General features: G+C 53.0%; 1 protein-coding gene across 1 annotated transcript in view; it reads right to left on the reverse strand.

Annotated features, from left to right (window-relative positions):
• The window catches only part of EXOC6B (exocyst complex component 6B), a 191,689-nt gene that overhangs the window by 45,595 nt on the left and 128,437 nt on the right, over positions 1 to 17,657 (reverse strand). The window contains exon 29 of the mRNA XM_048508780.1: positions 13,186 to 13,259. Coding sequence (XP_048364737.1) covers positions 13,186 to 13,259 — 74 coding nt within the window. The remainder of the gene's footprint in view (positions 1 to 13,185; positions 13,260 to 17,657) is intronic.

Consider the following 17,657-nt stretch of genomic DNA (forward strand, 5'->3'; position numbering starts at 1 on the left):
CTCTGGATTCCCCTCTCCCCTGCCAGAACACGTCCCACTTGGCAGGAGTGCGGCCTTTTGCCAGCCTTCAAGTCTACCCCGAGAGAGTGGGGGAGAGAGAGAGCTCGTGCTGGGAAGAGACCTCATCTGGAGCTTCATGCAACTGGAACGGAGATCCAAAGATGCTCCCCACCCCCCGCCCATCACTAGAGACAGGGGGCTTATCCAGCCTTGCCCCAGAAGTACACTGAGCCCCACACAGACTGCTGGCATGGCTCCAGAAGCAGAATATGGGAGAGGGAAACATCCCTGAAATCCCTCACGAAGCATGCAGGGCCTACTTGGTCCACAGCACTCGGGCCCCTTCTGTGCTCTTCAGAGAGGCATGCCCATTCTGGGTGGGAAATAACTGGAGGTTTTGGAGGCAGAGTCAAGGGAAGGACCTTGTTGCCACAGAGTCCATCCCCCAAAGCAGCCATTTTCTCTAGGGCAGGGATGTCCAACTCTGGCGCTTCAGATGTTCATGGACTACAGTTCCCATCAGCCCCTGCTGACATGGCCAATTGACCATGCCAGCGGGGATCTCCAGGCCCCACCTAGAGGTTGGCATCTGGCCATGCCAATTGGCCATGCCAGCAGGGGCTGATGGGACTACAAGTCCATGAACATCTGAAGCGCCAGAGTTGGACACCCCTGCTCTAAGGGTGCCAATCTCTGGAGATCTGCTGTCATGCCAGGCGATTCCAGGCGGCATCTGGGGGTGGGCACCCTGTTTTTAGATATTCTGAGTATAGGAAATGCTCCACCATCTCTCCTGGGCATCTCTTCAGAGCTCTTCCTCCCCTCTTCTCCCATGAGGCCCCAAAAGGGATCCACGCAAACAGGTGCACCCACGCTGGGCTTTCCCAGCCAGCATCCTGCTACCCAGCAGCGGGGGGATGACTCTCTCGTGCCTCGGTGGGCCAGCAGCAGCAGCAGCAGCAGCCCCTTTTGGCCTGGGCTGGGCCCGTGCGGTGCCGACCTCTAGCCTCTGGCTGGGCCTTTAAGACAAAGTCGGGATCCACCTGCTCCCTCATTAGCCTCCCTCCAGTCTGGAACTTAAGAACCACGCTCGTGAGACCCGTCAAGTGTGGCGCAAGCTCCAGGCGGGCCCCAGGGAGCAGACTGGCAGGCCTGTTGACGATGAAGGAACAACGACAACACCCACACCCACAAAGGGCCTAAGGTGAAGCTGCCCTGGCCCACACGGGCCAGCCCAGCTCCATCTCACCAGAGCCTGGAAGCAAAGCCGGGTGGGTCTTGGTTAGCCGGGAGGCCACTGAGGGAAATCCAGGGTTGAGTTGCGGAGGCCGGCAATGGCGAACCAGCTCCGTTTGCCCCCTGCCTGGAAAACCCCACGAGGGGTTGCCATAAATGGGTGGGGACTTGACGGCACTTCGCCTTGTAAAGCTAAAACAAAAAAAAAGAAAGGACGGTCTCAGGCGAGAGGTGGGGGTGTGGGGAACCTTGTGGGTCATGAACACACAGAAGTCACTGGGCACTTCTGCACAACACAAATAAAACATCTTTCAGATGTTTTTAAAAAGAACGGTTTGGGCACAGTCTACATAGTGAGGGCAGGAAAACCGTTGCCACATGAAGTCGTTACGGCGACGCAATGAACGAGACGAGACGCAGAGATATCAGGAAGCTGGTGGAGAGAGTCCAGCGGCAAGTCTGGCTAGTCTGACCTATCTGCCGAGCTGGGGTCCCTGGCACCTTTATTAAGGGTTTGGGGAAGGCGGGAGAGCGGGAGAAAGTTGCGCAATTCATGACTCAGCGGAGGGCTACGTACATGCACAGGGAAACGTTCCCGTCTGGGTCGAATCCACATTCAGGTATCTTGTGACCTGGGTGTCTGGGGGGTCTCGTGATGTGCGTACATGGGAGCCCAGGAGGGGACAGATGGCGCAGGCATTCCTGTGCACTTTCTGAAGCTCTACTGGGTCCACTAACGAACCCCTACAGCCACAGGAAGCAGACACTCCGCAACAAATTGTCCCCTCCGCTGCAGCCAGAGCCAGGGGGCCCAGCTCTGGGTTGGGAAATTCCTGGAGGGGGGGGTCAGTTTTGTAGAAAAGAGTGACCTCAGCAGGGTAGAAGGCCACAGGGCCCATCCGCCAAAGCAGCCAATTTCTCCAGGGGAACCTGATCTCTGCTGCCTGGAGATCAGGTGCAATCCCCGGGGATCTCCAGGCCCCCCCTAGAGGATGGCATCCCTAGCCAGAGTGCAGAGGCTCTGGGGGTTTCCTGCTCTTCTCATCTTCTACTCATCTAATCCCCTGGACCATTTTTCGGGAAGACAGCAAAGTTCAGCCTCCTGCAGCAGCAGCTGCATCTCCCCTCCTGAATGGCTCTGAGAGGACCTTTGGCACAGCTGTGGCTGCAGCCCGCAAAGCCTGCTGGGTCTCTCTCTGGCCTCCAGCACATCCAGCTCTGACCGAAGGCCTTTGATGGGCAGCCACGTCCTGAACAGTGGCCTAATCCACACGGAAGCCGAGAAGAACCCAAGGGAAGGCGCTCTTGCTCTCCAAGTAATACGAGATGCTGCGGTCAGTTCTGGGGTCTCTCCATCTGATGCAAAAAGGGGTTGGGTTGCGGGGCACCACAGACACTGGGATTCTCCAGAAGGCAGAAAATAGTCACACGGCAGCCTGTATGTTTCCTGCACCAAGAAGACCCCCTCCCCCCGCCCAAATCCCAGACCAAAGAATGGCAAAGTCAGTAGCCAGAACAACTGCATGCAAATTAAGAACACTAGCGTACATTTTGTACCGTGCGCTCTGCTTTCAAGATCTGACTTCTGTGGTTAGGAGGGGAAATGAAAAGCAGGAACACCGTGGAGCAGAGTGTCAAACGGCATATCAGGGCAGAGACGTTCGCTCCTAGACCCGGCCTCCTTTGCCACAAAGCTGATAGCTCTTCCATTCCCTAACCACAGAGGGTAGGATAAGGCAGATGTGGAAAATTAAGGACCCCCCCCCCCGACTTGTGTGAGAGTGCCCCGCCCCCACCAGGCTTCTTGCAATCTACCAGCCCATTCTCTTGGGACAGAGCCCAGAGGCTGCGGAGAAAAAGTACAGAAGTCAGCACTGACCCAGGCGTTAAAACCTGTGGGGAAGAGGATTGTCAGAAGCAAACACACACACACACACCCCGCCCGCAACAAGCGTAAACACACATCAGCAGCTCCAGCCAAGGGACAGAGAGCAAGGAAGAGCTAAATTTCTGAAGGGGGAATCACATCCTTCGAAGGTTCGTTTTCATTTGAGGAGAGGAACTCAGCAAGCGGGCGGGGGGGGGGGGGGGGGGGCTTAGCCCAGAGATGCTGCTTGCTTTCCAGAGGCCTTTGCCAAGGGCCAGAATGTTTCTCTGCCACCGTGGATCAGGCTGGGCAAATCCTTTGGATTCGGCTCTCCCAGCAACCAGAACAAGAGCCACAGCAGCTCAAACTCCAGGCGTGCCCTTGGAAGGAAGAGGTAGAAGGATAGTTTTCACACCTGAAATCTGAGCTGTTTGGCCCAGCAGCAGCCGACCTCTCCCCTGGAAGGAGCCAGCAGCCGACCTCTCCCCTGGAAGGAGCCAGAGCCGGTCCCTGCTCCCACAGCACCCCCTACTGACGCCTGGGTGCCGCCTGCCCGTGGTGGGGAGCACCCTCTCTGGGACGGAGTCCTGCTGCACCTGGGAAATGGAGTCGCCATTGAGGGGCTCAGACCAGCCAGCCCCCCTCATTTCCCCACAGATTCCTGGCTGCTCCCTCTTGGCTCTATTAAAAATGACTGCAGACCAACTGGGAAACTAAGGCCAGCGCTGGGGTTTCAAACCCCAGGTTGGAAAAGTCCTGGAAACTTGAGGGCGCAGCCAAGGGAAGGCGGGGTTTGGGGAGATTCTGGGGCATCTCCAGAAGGCCCTGCATGCCTCCTTCCCCCAGGAGCAGGGGTGGGGAGAGAAGAGCCTTGCCGGTCCTCCTGCGAGAGCCACCCACCCACCAAGAGGCTTTACAGGGGTCCGGCAGCAGGAGCAACAGAACAGGGACCTCGGCAAAGCCCTCACACTGCCACTGACCTCCGAGCAATCCCCCAATCTAAACACGAGAACAGACAAATGGTTTCCACCACAGGCTGCTTGCACAAAACCTCCTTTCATTGAAAGACCACGTTCCTTTCAAGCTAACCTCAGACTTTTCCTCTGGAACATTAAAGACGAAGGAGAGGACCGGCCATTCCTGTGTGTGCTGGAGCAGCAGGTCTGAAATGCCATTTTGCTCTGGGCACAAAGACCGGGCTTGGGGGATTAGAATAAAACAGATTTATCTTTAAAAGTGCCCGGGAAAGGGGAGAATTTCACTCTTCAGCCTAGAGCGAACCGTTATACTTTCTGCCCACCCCAGAACTGGCTGGCTAGGCCTTCTGCCGCGCAGCTTTCTGCTTTCAACGAGACCTTGTGCTGCAATCCAAATGGCTGCAGAGATTTCCCTTCAAGACAAACCGAGCCAGACTTTCTACTGGGACTCTTCTCTTCTGTAAACAAGGCAGCCTGGATGCTCTTCCACAAAATGTCCAGCCTAGGCAGAGAACTGACTGTCAAACTGTGCCACTGTATTCTGGCACATTTGAGATCTTCTGTTTAAAAAAAACAAACCAAAACAGATAAATATGGCAGCAAAAAAATTTTTTTTTCCTGCTGCCGTTCCTTCAGAGGTTGACTGCAGACATCTGATCTGGCCATACTGATCTACGCTAATGATATAACTTGGAGGCTAGATTACTGTAACATGCTTAATGAGGGGCTACCCTTGAAGATGAGTGGGAAACTTCCACTGGTGCAAAATGCCCCGGCCCTTCAGGGCCACGTTACGCGGGTCCAAAACTCTCTAGACTGGCTGTTTCCAGACCCAATGTATTCATTTATTCATTTACTTACTTCGTTTATTCTCCGCCTCCCCCCGCCCCCCATGGGAACCCCCAGCAGCTCACTTTGCTCTCCTCTCTGTCGCGCACCAGCAGCAATCCTGTCAATACAGATTGCAAGGGACTACCTTCAGAACCTTGAAGAACCCAACATGCGCCTGTAAGACATCTGCATTCCTTTCAACCTCCGGGGAAACACCTGCCGAGAATGCCACCGTCAGGACAATACTGCTTCAGCTCATCCTTTAGGGGTGTCAAAGCTCACAGTGGACAGAGCAGATGCCAGGAGACAGACAGACAGACAGACAGACAGACAGACAGACAGACAGACAGACAGACAGACAGACCGCCCGCCCGCCCGCCCGCCCGCCCTGGAGGCACGAGAGCTTACTGTTAACACTCTGAACAAGGCTGTTGAACAGGTTCCAGGTTCTTGCCCAGGGCCAGAAGAAGGATAAATAGTGGGATATCTAAGGTCTGCCAGTGCAGCATCCACTGCGGGCAGATCCAGACTAATGTTCTGCTTCTTCTTGGACAAGGAAATGTTGGCCTCGGTGGCACCCCCCCCCACCTCGTTTTGACTACCTTGTCAAACCCAGAGGGGAACGACAGCTATTGCAAAGGGACCCTGCATGCAAGAGTACTCTAATGGACCCCGCTGGATCTTGCTTCCTCTCAACGCAGGGCAGCTTCAAAAGGCGGAAGATCTTCAGAAAGATTTGGGGAAAACCATCCAGGAAAAAAAAGAGTTGGTGATCCTTCAGACAGGCTAGAAATTTAGGGTTTCAAAAGGCTAAAACCAGCATTCCCAAATGCGGTCAGAAATACAGCACGCAATGCAGCTGGCCACAAAAACGGTGCGCTACAACTGGGAGGTTGACAACAATTTGGCTGCCCAAGTTCAAAGCAGTTGCTCCATCAGTAGTTGAGCAAGCACGTAACTCAGGCGGAGGACATTAGGGGTCGGTGAGGCCTGGGTCAGGAGGCCAGCAGAAGCAGACCTAGATGGTCAGGCATCCCCCACACACACACGTGGAGCTCAGCTGCCCAAACGTGGGAAGTGGGGCTGGCAGAGTAATTAACACAGCAATGGTGCGCAACCTGATTAAGGTGTGGATAAAGGTTTATTAAAGAACTAACATACTTGTTAGTGAAGTGGAGAGTGAGAGAGTCTGCAAACTACATCACTAGCTCAGACAGACAGACAGACAGACAGACAGAGGAAGAAGACCAATAATTGTTCTCTGAGTAGCAATCTGGATTAGACCAGGAAAGACACTGAACAGGAGAGAAGGGGCCGACCTCCCTGCGCTCTCTAGCCACCCCCTCGCTGTCCCCAGCAGGGCCCTCTTCTCTGTGAGCCAGACGTGGCCTCTTCCACCAGGTGGGAGAAGAGATGAAAGTCACCCCCTTCACAGTTGCCCACTCCTGATTTTGCTAGTTTTGGCCCCAATGAAGGGCTGGCAGTAGATTCGGGATGCTGTTCTCTCCTCCCTTCTGCCTGCCTGACAGAGGCAGAGTCCAGCGTCTGTTGCTTTTTACTCTATGGTGTGACAGACAGCTGTTCAAAGGTAAAGCCTCATCATTCTAGAGGACAGATCAGTAGCCAAGGGCAGTGTGGAGCCCATCGAACCTCTTCTGGTGCCCACCAATTGCTTTTAGGAGGGCTTCTGGTGCACAGATTAAAAGGCACCCCTTTAAACTGAGCTCCTGCCTGAAATGCTGAAGACCTGCCCTTACAGCTAGGCACGATTCCACTCCCTGACATTCTGTAGTTGGTTCCACCTCTCGCGACATCCATTGTGTGACCGTGCCCTGCGCCCAGCGCCAAAGGTGCCAGCAGGCCCAAAAAAGATGAGGTCCCCTGGTGCAGACCAATGAAATACATCCACTGTCACCTGTGAGGCAAAGGGGGTAGAATCTAACTCCTTAGAGGTCGCTGACAGGATCACCACCAGCATAAACACATATCTGCGAGGCAGGAATGAAGTCAGGATTCCACTGGCAAAAGCTACCGTTTGAGCAGCAGCAGCAGCAGCACAAAGAGGGGTGCCTGATCCGCCGGGGTGAGTTGAGCCAAGTGCCAGCCCCTCCTGAGAGCTGTGGCCCCCACCCCTGCAGACCCACCAGGGACGGTCAGTCCGGCATTCCTTGACATGCTGATGCATCTTCCAGAGGACGAGGGGAGGGAATTCTGCCAGTCTGGCTAACTGATTGGACAAGACATAATTGCTCTCCTTCAAAGGCTGCGCTGAAGGCAGCGGTAAGACTGGCTTAAGCCTTCCAAGGTGGTGGAAAGTCACAGCTAAGACTCTCAATCCATCCTGATTTCCAGCTGCAACAACATCACAGGCATGAGCTGTAACCAACACAAGAGCGTGGACTTTGGGGGGAAATGCGAATCAGTCTCCCTTTTAGGAGTCAGACACGGAGGGCTTCTGTGATGCATTATGCCAGCGTGGGGAGGTGGGAAGAACCGGAGTTCAAACCGGAGTTCAGCCAAAGGCCTCTTCGGCAGGCTGAGCTGAGCTGCTCCTCCGAGAAGCCTTTCCTGGGTGGAGCCAGTGAGGCAGGCTGGACACCCGTCCTGCGGAACACACGGACACCCAACACAGCTGTACGCGCGATTAGACCCTTCACCCATCACAGTAGTATTGCCTCCAAGGTCGGGGTGTGTGTGTGTCTTTCACACCACCTATTGTGTGCATAAAGTGCTGATAAGTTGCAGCCAATATTCCACAGGCTCAGCAAAGGGTTTTTAAAGCAAGGGAGAAGCGGAGGTGGTTTGCCATCGCCTTCCTCTGCAGAGTCTTCCTTGGGGGTCACCCATTCAAGCACCACTCCTGCTTCGCGTCTCAGATCCAACGAGATCGGGCGACACCCTGCAAACTTCCCTTCCATGTTACCTATTACGTGAACCTTATTTAACTGGAGAGGCCCGGGACTGACCTTGGAACATTCTTCATGCAAAGCAGGGGTTCTAACCACTGAACCATGCTCCCTTTGGTCCCTGCTAGTGGTCAAAGCCAGGGGTGGAGGGGATTGGTGAATACTGAAGGGGGGCAGGATAGGGGAACAATTTCTTCTGACACCTTGACATGAGGATAACTCCGAGTGGAAAAGTGTAGAGTCCCTCTGGCTTGGAGAAGGCCACGCTGTCCTCCGACACTACAGGGGGCCAGACCTTCCATTATGAACTGCTCTACATATTCACTCCCCGGCCCAGTTTCAGCCCTTCAGAAAAATAAATCAGCAGCCCAACTTCTACAGCCAACTTCTAAATCTGTGCCCTCCTGATGTTGAAATTACATCATGCTTTACATGATGAAATCCACCCAAAATCTGTGGTCTGTCTAAGATATTTCTGCTTGGGATTCTTTTGTTTTCACATTAAAGTTCACTGCCAGCACAAGGGTGTCAGGAGAGAAAGGTCTTGAAGAACACCCTGAGTGTGAAGAGTTACCAACCAGGAAAAGATAAACATGTCAAAATACATCACTACTGGAACAGTGTGGTTTCACCCACTGCCACGGCGGGCAGTCAATTCAGTGCAGGCAAAAGGAACTCCCATTTCACATCATGCGTGTGTCAGCTATGGTTGCACACGCTTGCTGTGTTAATTACCATGGGAAAAAGTGGGGTATAAATCCAAACTCCTCACCTCCTTCTGTTCAGGCGCTGCTCCCCATTAGGGAAATCCTATACCTATCTGGTGGGAAGAGCAACTATTTCAGGTTCTGCGGTGGCCGCGAATGAGAAACGGCCGCTTCCTGCCCGGAGGTGCCTATTTACACTCAGGCACAGATGCCACATTCAGAAAAATTTCCCCCACAGGAGAACGGGGAGATGCAACATATATGGAAAACCCTAAACTGAGGGGTGGGGGTGGGGATTAAGGCGGGGCTATTACGTATACCAGTACTGTCAGCTATTCTTGAAATAAAGTGTGCATGCTTGAATTTTTTTTATACAAACAGCAAATACAAAATTTACTCTGTGTCAACACTTCAGTTCCCTTTCTCTGGGGGTCAGCTGGGAAAAAGGGGGAACCAAGAGAAGCATGGGGCTGGACATGGAGTGTTGGAAGGGATACTGTGGACCACCAAATAGCTGAATAAGTGAATTCAACAACAAATCCAGCCTGAATGATTCCTAGAAGCTAAAATGACTAAACTGAGACTATCATACTTTGGTCACATCAGGAGAGACAAGGAATTGGTCTTTATACCTCATTTTCTCTACCTTCAGGCAGCTCAAAGCAGCTGACAAGAGCCTTCCCTTCTTCTCCCCACGGCAGTCACCGTGCGAGGTAAGTGGGGCTGGGAGAGTTCAGAGAGAACTGTGAAGGTGTTCTCTCCCAAGGTCACCCAGAAGGCTTCTTGCGGAGGCGTGGGGGAACAAATCTGGTTCTCCAGATAAGAGTCTGCCACTCTTAACCAATGCACCACGCTGGAGTCATTGGAAAAGATAATGGCCTAACCAGAGCTGGATCAGCTCAGTCAAGGGAACCGTGGCCCTCCGTTTGCAAGGCCTGAGGAAGACCGTTAATGACAGAATGTTTTGGAGATAATTCATCTGTGGGGTCACCATAGCTTGGAAGACACTTAACAGCACATTAACACCCACACCAGAGAAGCCACCACTATACCTCTGGCCTTTGAAATAGTATAAAGGCTTCAACATGATCAGAAAACCAAACAGCACAACCATGTTAGTTTTAAGGGCTATAAGTCAACATGAAATATTTTGCTAAAACTGTCTTAAATAGCAAATCATGCTGCAGCAACTTCAGGCAGGGGTCATGATCCTGAGACAGAATGTTATTTAAAAAGTTACAGGCTTGATCCAGTCTATATTCAGGATGCAAACGGAAAAGGAGTACAGTCTTAAAGCTCTTCCACTGGACAAGAGGGCTGAGATTATACCCACTATATTATGGAATCCACAAGCTCAGGTTTCTCTCTCTGACAACGAGCTGCACCTCAGAAGATCTGCCATGCCACATTCTTTCTGTGTATTCAGAATCCCCATCTCTCTTCCCCGTCACCACACAAGTCATTCAGAAAGAAAAGCCACAAAGCCAGAAGTATCTGTCCAGGCTACTGCATTTCCTGCTCCTCAGACTGCGAGGAGCCCCCGTTCCATAACAAGTGAACACAGAGACAGACCTGCCTCCATCTAGGTTGGGAGGATGCCCCACTGTACCACCACTGCCTTTTCCGGAATTCCATCACATTGATTCTCAGACACCAACACTTCAAGCACCTTCACCCACAGTTGCCTGGGGCTGTTCAAGAGAACGAAACCAACGGCATACCCAGTCAGCATGCCCCCAAAAGAAAACTGAAGAGGGGGAAAGGGAGACCAGAATAAATTGGGGGGGGGGGGTCATCAAGAGAAAACGGGTTTTATTTTGGACAGGTTTTTATTATTTATTTCTTACACCAGTTTAATATCCTACTCTTTCCATCAGAGTCTTTAACGTGTAAATTTAACAACTGAGATCTTAGCAAGAAGCAATTTAGGCTTTTAAGATAAATTTTATTGTGTTTTTGATTTTTTTCAAAAATGTTAAAGTGTGATTTTATTGTATCGTATTTATATATGCAGCCCTATGTTTAGAACTCGGGCAAATATCATATGCCACGATGGCCTGGCTGAGAACTGTCAGATACTGGCTACGTATCCACTATTTGCAGGATCACTCCAGTTTGTTACACCTCATGCTTTCCGACTATGCAAATTCTAGGTGGCTGAAACTAGTTAAGGGAAAAATCAACACTCTTGGCTTTTCATTAGAGTCGTTAGTCCCTCTTTCCCTATCAGAAGCATATAGCTGCTTGAAAACTAAGCTATTAGAACAAGAGTATCGGGATATGATAACAGCTCTTGCGTAGGAAAGCGTGTTCCCCCCCTGACCCTGTTTCTTATTCCAATTGAACAAAAGGACACATGTGCCAATTATTTACAGATGGATCACCAACCCCTAAAATTAAGAAGAGCTTTAAAACACTGGCCAGATTCAATCTAATCGCCTTCTATGCTGCTACTATGGCAGATATCAACAAATTGATAAACAGAGGAGGCTATGTCCATTACAGCCAATATGGGTCCAGAGTGGGAGACACTCGATCATACCCTCTTTCATTGTGTAAGGTTTGCAAAAATCAGAATGTCACAATCTGCACTTATCCCATTTCTGTATAACAATCTAACACTGGATGCTCTTAAGATACCTATGCTTTTGAACAACATGGATCCCACAGGTGTGTGAGAATGTAGCAAAATTTCTGCTAACAATAATAGACGTAAGTCTAGATGAATACCAACCAATGTCTATGTATTATGACCACATATAGCCAGCAGTAATTTTGCTAGCTTCTGTCAGTATCCGATGACGTTTAAGTGAGTTAACTTAGCTGAAGGAATGTCCTATAGTTACAGAAGGACCATGTATATATTTTAGTATTTAGTATTTTAGTACCAGTGTCTATAATTGTGAGCAATAATGGGCAAATTTTGTATGCTGATTTTGTATGTTTATTTTATGCCAATAAAGGCTTGTGACTGATTGTATCGTATTTTATAGTTATTGGTTATTGTTGGATTTTACGGTAATCTATAAGATAGATCGAATATGGGCAATAGAAAGGCAGGTATAAAAAAATAATCGGGCAATGAGAGGCTGAGGAACCTCTGGGAGGGTGGAAGGAAAGTCTGTCGGGGCCTCAGAGACGGTTTGGGGAAGCAGCAGAGAAACCGTGAGGTAGTTAAAAGGCTTTGGCTTGTGAAAGAGAAGAATCCAGGTATCTGTGGGACAGGTAGACAGGGCTCAGCAGCTGATAGAGCAGCTGGAACAGAGCAGAGATCCTGTGTTACCTCGGGGAAATAGTAGGTTAGGGACTTGTAAAGGGATTGAGGGAAATATCTCAAGGGAAAAGCTAACCCTCTTTCTATAGGGTGAGGTTCCAAACAACATAATTCTTTGTTGCTGTCTGAGGGAAACACCCGGCCTGTTCATTAAAGCTGTGGGCGTGTGAAATTGTAGCTGGTTTGAAACAGAGTTCTTCTGTCCCTGAGTGCAAAATCTCATAACTTGTTCCTTGCTTTATCCACCAGGTCTTCTAAAGAAGTGACAAAGAGCAGAGTTTTTGGGGCGCTGAATGTGAATCGCTCCAGGAGAGCAGGGGGAGCAGTAAAGAGCACGCTGGGTGCCTGCTGTCCCTCTCTGGCGTCCTCTGCAAAAGCAGCCTATTGTCCAGCACCGTTATTTGTTCACATTGCCTTACTGACACCTTGCAGCTCACAGCATCCCAAAAAACAACTGGGCTGCTGGTTCTGGAAAACAGGGCAGGATGGAAGCATTGCTGTGAAAGGACTCGGCCATCACAGGCCATCACTTGGAACGCGGAGAGCGATGTTGTGGGCTGATGATTGTCCAGAGGAGGGATGGCTGGAAGCAAATATGACGGGGAGCAGAAGAGCGTCACGGGCTCCAATATGGGAGGAGCTGATGTCCAGAAACGTCCGATGAAGGCTCAGAGAGAGCAGCTTTGAATGCTGCCCACAAAAACAGCCCTGCGTCCTCTTGGCACACAAGGACTGTTTGAAGGGGGAAGGGCAGCCATTGTGGCATCAGAGTTTCTCTCCAACCCCACCCGTCCTCACCACCACGAGACGACAGACATGAGACCAGGCTGGTTATCATGACCTCCAGTTTCTCCCAGACAGCTCCTCCCTCCCACAAGAAGAGCTCACCGAGACCCAGGGACACCTGACTCCCACCACCACCATCAGCTCCACCCTCCAGGTGAGATTTCATCACTGGGCAGGGCCTTTTGTCACCTTCTTCATGAACAGAAACTTTATCAAGACCAGGGACCAGAAATGGGCTGGGACACTCGCCCTTGCCAGATGTTGCTACACACATGCAGCTTCTTGTGTGAGGGATACCAGACGGAGCTTCCTGGGGGTTCGGAAGGGGACAACCCCCCGAGGTCACCTCCAGCATTCTGCCCTGAGGTCACCACCCACCCTTACACTTCCAGCACCCAAGAGGCTCAGGCACCTGCACACGAAGGTGGGCGCAAACAAAAGGCGTTGGGTGAAGCAGCGTGGGGTGACGGTGAAGAGGCAGCGAGGTCTCCGGCCGGGCTCACCCAACCAGCCCCGCCCCCTTTCCCCCTTCCTCGAGACCTGATGGTCCTCAGTCACACATCTTAAAAGGAAAACAAAAAACAAGGGCACAAAGACGTACTTGTCTCAAGTCAATGAAGGCCAACTGCAGCGTGTCCCCTTGGAACCCAGGCACAGGGCCGGATCTGGCAAACTCTGTGGGAAAGAAGAGGGGATAAAAAGAGCTTTTAACTCACCATGGACGGGGAGACTGGCAGACGGATGACAGCGGAGACAAGAGGGGCTGAGGGAGAGGAGGGGGAGGGCGCTTCTAAGGAGTCAGGCCCCCCTCCCGGCAGGCTTTTTGTTTGGCCTTCAAAATTCGTGTCATCAAAACACCACTAATCCCACCATCCCGACAGCAGGGAAACTCCACTAATTCGACCTGAAATTTATTCCCATGAGCCTCGCTGGGCTCCGGAGTATTTGTTTTGTGAATGGACAAACAATCGAAGGAAAAAAGGCATTTGGGGGAATGGGGGCGGGAGCGGCAGGAAGACTTTCCCCCTCTTCACAAGCACAACCTCGGCTGTGAAACCCTTTTCAGTTCTGAATGCCCTGGATGTCTGGGGGGACTGGAGGCCTCTGCTGCTTTCATGCCTGCTGCCATGATCCTCACGTGTTTGTCAAGAGAAAACAGAGGCGCACCCACCAGAGCCACCGACTATGTTGGGGCAGAAGCTCTCCTCTGACGAAAAGAGAAACCCACCAGCAGCCCCGTTCACCTGGAGGCCCCCAATTGACTAGCGGTTCATGACAACTAGTCTCAAGAGGGACCTTCTCCCTCTGAATCTCTCGGGCAACGCGGTCCACCACCGAAGCCCTCCCCACTAGCCCTTTAAGAACCCCACCCCATGCAGAAGGGGACGTCTAGGACAGGCTGAGCTAGAGACTGCCTTGCCTGCTTTTTCCAGATCGATAAATGACACAACATTGCAGGCGAATGTTCTGTTGGACGCTGCCCTGAGCCCGGCCGGAGGAGGGGAGGTACAAATTGTTATGATTATGACTATTATTGTTGTTGCTGTTCTAAAGAGCTGAGGAGAAGGTCCAGGGCTGGCCCAAGTCTCCTTAGGTGGCCTCACACCACTGATGCCGCAGGGTTCCCTTGAGCAGCAGCGCCTCTGGGTGGTCGGGTGGCTTCAGAGCCAGTCTGGTGCAGGGTGGCGACCGAGGACTTGGGAGATGCTGCAACCTCAACCCACCCTCGGCTCACTGGGAGATCTTGAGCCAGGCACCCACCCAGCCTCAGCAGCCTTATTTTGAGGACAGAGTGGAAGGGGGGGGAGAGCCGCACACCAGGGCCTCGGCCAGGGCCAGCAGGGCATAGTGGTGAAGAGCAGCAGATGCTACCCTGGCTGCTGCTGAGTCTACACTCAATGCCCACTTCGCCTTGCCCCTGCCCTGCATGCCCTTTTCTCCTCCTTTGGGCAAAGCTGCCCGTGGAGTCGGGCCTCAGGTCCACCGAACACACCTCTGTAGGATTGTTGCTATTATTTGAGATCCTTGAACTGCAGATCCCAGGAACCGAGACCAGGACTTTCCAAACTCAGAGCTACATGATCCTCTGTCCATTTTTCTCCTGCTCCAGGACTCTACTTGGACCACGCATCTTGGCTCCCTCTGTGGTTGCTGATCCTGGCCCATCCCTGCTCTGGCCTGCACCCCTCTCTCTCGGGCAAGATCTCCCAACTGTCTGTCATCCCAGATAATCTCCTCCAAATGCTGCAGCGATGAGCAAAGTCCAACACATGACACATCATCCTGCCTGAAGACCGTGGGGGCCGGTGGAGCCGCTTCCCTGGGCCGTGGCAGGTGCATCTCTCCGTGGCCAGAAGTCACACTGCGAGCACCGAGGTGCAGTTTGCTCCAGTTTGCTGGCGGAGGCCAAGGCTGCTGTGAAGTCCCAGCCGCCCCCCAGCCCAGGAGGGCACAGCCAGTTCTTCTGTTCAGCCCTTCAGGCAGGTGTCAGGGCAATTAGCACAGAGCAGATGGACGTGGCGCTGCCCAGGAAACCGCCCAGCCCAGCTGCTTTGCTTTCCCCGCAACCCAGGCAAGATGGAACAAGCCACCTACGGCACGGCCCCCTTGAGCAGAAAATCGCTAGAGAATGGAGCTGGTCTCAGGACAAAGGCCTCGGGCAGGCGAAAGGGCTGGAGGACTGGTGTTCAGGCCAAAGAAGTAACGTGTTTGCAAGGCCGACAGGCGGGGGCCACCCAGCCAGGGCGGGTTACGGCAGGACTCTCACCTCTTTTCCAAAACGCTTTCCTCCACGCAGGACGAAGGAGCCAAGGAAAGAACAAAGCGTTGGGGGAAGGGAGTGGGGGGAGACAGACCCCCATGGCTGGAGGAGGGCTCTCTGTGCAGGGGCTGAAAAACAGCCACGAGGGACACGCAGAGCAAGAGGCACAAGGAGAGCCCCACACAAGGAGAGCCCCGCCTCTGCCCCCCAGCCCCTCGGAAGGAGCCTTCCAGCTGGACCTCTCCACAAGTGCTCCAGGTCCCCCTCAGCTGTGGCCTTCTGGGGAGGAGGCCGCCCCCCTCCCCTCCAGAGCAGCCAGGCCTCCCCTGTTGTGCTGCAACCCTGAGAGCTGGACGCTTCTAGAAGGGGGAGCAGCTGCCCTGACGCCTGGCCGGGCTTGCTGGGCTTGGGATGCCACTCCCAGCAGGAGGCCTCTCACACTGCTGGCCACCAGACTCCTTTTCACTGGGGCTGCTGGGGATTGAACCAGGGTCTTTCCACACACCAGGCAGATGCTCTACCACTGAGCCACAGGAGTCCTCGCCTACGAACAAGGATGAGGCTGCCTTATGCTGGACGAGATCATCAAGGTCAGTTTTGTCTACTGCAGTTGGCAGCGGCTGCCCAGGGCCCAGGGTTGAAACCTTCCACCTCACTTATCACCTGCTCCTTTTAAGTGGAGATGCTGCAGGGGATTACCCCCCCCCCCCCCAGACCTTCTGCTGCTGCGTGGCAAACACAGCCCCTCCCCAAACCCAGGAAGGCCTGCCCTCACCTCATTTGACTTCCAAAAGCAACACTTCTCCCCAAATTCCTGTGAAGGGCTCTGCAAGCCACTCACATGCCTGCACTTTACATAATAGTGGCAGGTAATCGCTGGGAGGGGAAACCAACAGGGTATTAAGCAAATCTGTCAGGAGGAGGAAAACACGGGTAGGAAAAGAAAGGGGCCATTTATAGAGATGCTTTGAGCTGCTGCTGTCTGAAACTGGCACGACGACGGGTGCAGGGCCCATTAGTGTGATGGTGATGCTCAGACAGAAATTACCCCTCAAATCCAGAGGCATCAAGGAACAGACGCTGCCCCAGTCAAGCCACGCCCAATCTCATGCCAGCGCTCCCCCACGAAGTGCTGTGGAGCCCACGTGTGCTTTGGCCTCTTGCACCCAGCCCTCTCCCAGGGCTTCCCAGCTTCTTCTCCTGGAGGGGGCTTTCTTTCTCTCCCCAGGGCGACTGCTGCCACCACCTGACCTTGGCCAGGGCCCCCAACTGCCTTGCCAATTCCGAGGCCTAGCCTCAGTGTCTCCCGCGTCTGCTCTCCTGGGGACCATGGGTGGCTTATGGCCTGGGGCACCCTTGGATGAACAGCTGCTGGCCAACTGGCACCCTCCTTTTCCGACAGCGTGTCCAAGATGGCAGAGGCCTGTGTGGTACAAAGAGCTGCCACCAGCATCCAACATTTAAAAATATTTATTAAAAGGAATTAAAAGGACACGCCTACTTTTAGCACAGCACCAATGATCAAGGGATTCAAAAGAAATGAGGGATAAATGCAATTCGTCTGTACATGTCTGTCATAGGACAGGCTCTCAAGCTTGGAATATTACTGATCTCATAGTGTTCCCATTGCCTGGAGGGTTGTACCAGCTCCCTGGCCAAGCACATGGTCAAAATGGCTGCCGCCTCCAGAGCTCAGGCGGTCCAGCCAGAGGAGAGCTGCTCTCTGGCCCCAAGAGTGTTCTATGTTCCCAGCCCCCACGTGCCTGACCTGGCCAGTCTGGGGCAAGGAATCTTTTCCTGCTGCCCTTCTATCATTTTAAGTCCTTAAATCTGTGATACCCGCTTGAAGAAGGAGCGCGCGGGGGTGGGGGGTTAACCCACCCCGTTGGCTCTGGCTACCTGTATTAGCATCTCTAAAGGATGGCTGGGCAGGTTTGGCAGTCAGCTCAGAGAAAGGAAAAAATGTTTAAAATGTTCCCTTCGAACCTTGGGGGGTGGGGTGGGGGGACCCATTTCTTCACAGGGTCTTTGAAGGAGGCACCCAGGACAGGCAGAATAGTCAGGTCTGTGAATCTGGCCGGTTCAGACTAGCAGGAGAGCGGGAAAGAAAGGGAAGAGCCCTGGATACAGGAGGAGGAAGAAGACCTCCTCGGGAACATGGAGAGCTCAGAAGCATAGAGCTGAAAGGGACCGCAAGAGTCACCTTGCCCGACCCCTGCACAACAGAAGGAAACCACAACCCCCTCCCCCACTCCCCCAGGGAGCCCGGCTCTGTGCCCAGAGGGAGGCAGGACACTCCCGGGACCCCCAGC

Source organism: Sphaerodactylus townsendi, linkage group LG10 (assembly GCF_021028975.2).
Source record: "Sphaerodactylus townsendi isolate TG3544 linkage group LG10, MPM_Stown_v2.3, whole genome shotgun sequence".
NCBI lineage: Eukaryota > Metazoa > Chordata > Lepidosauria > Squamata > Sphaerodactylidae > Sphaerodactylus > Sphaerodactylus townsendi.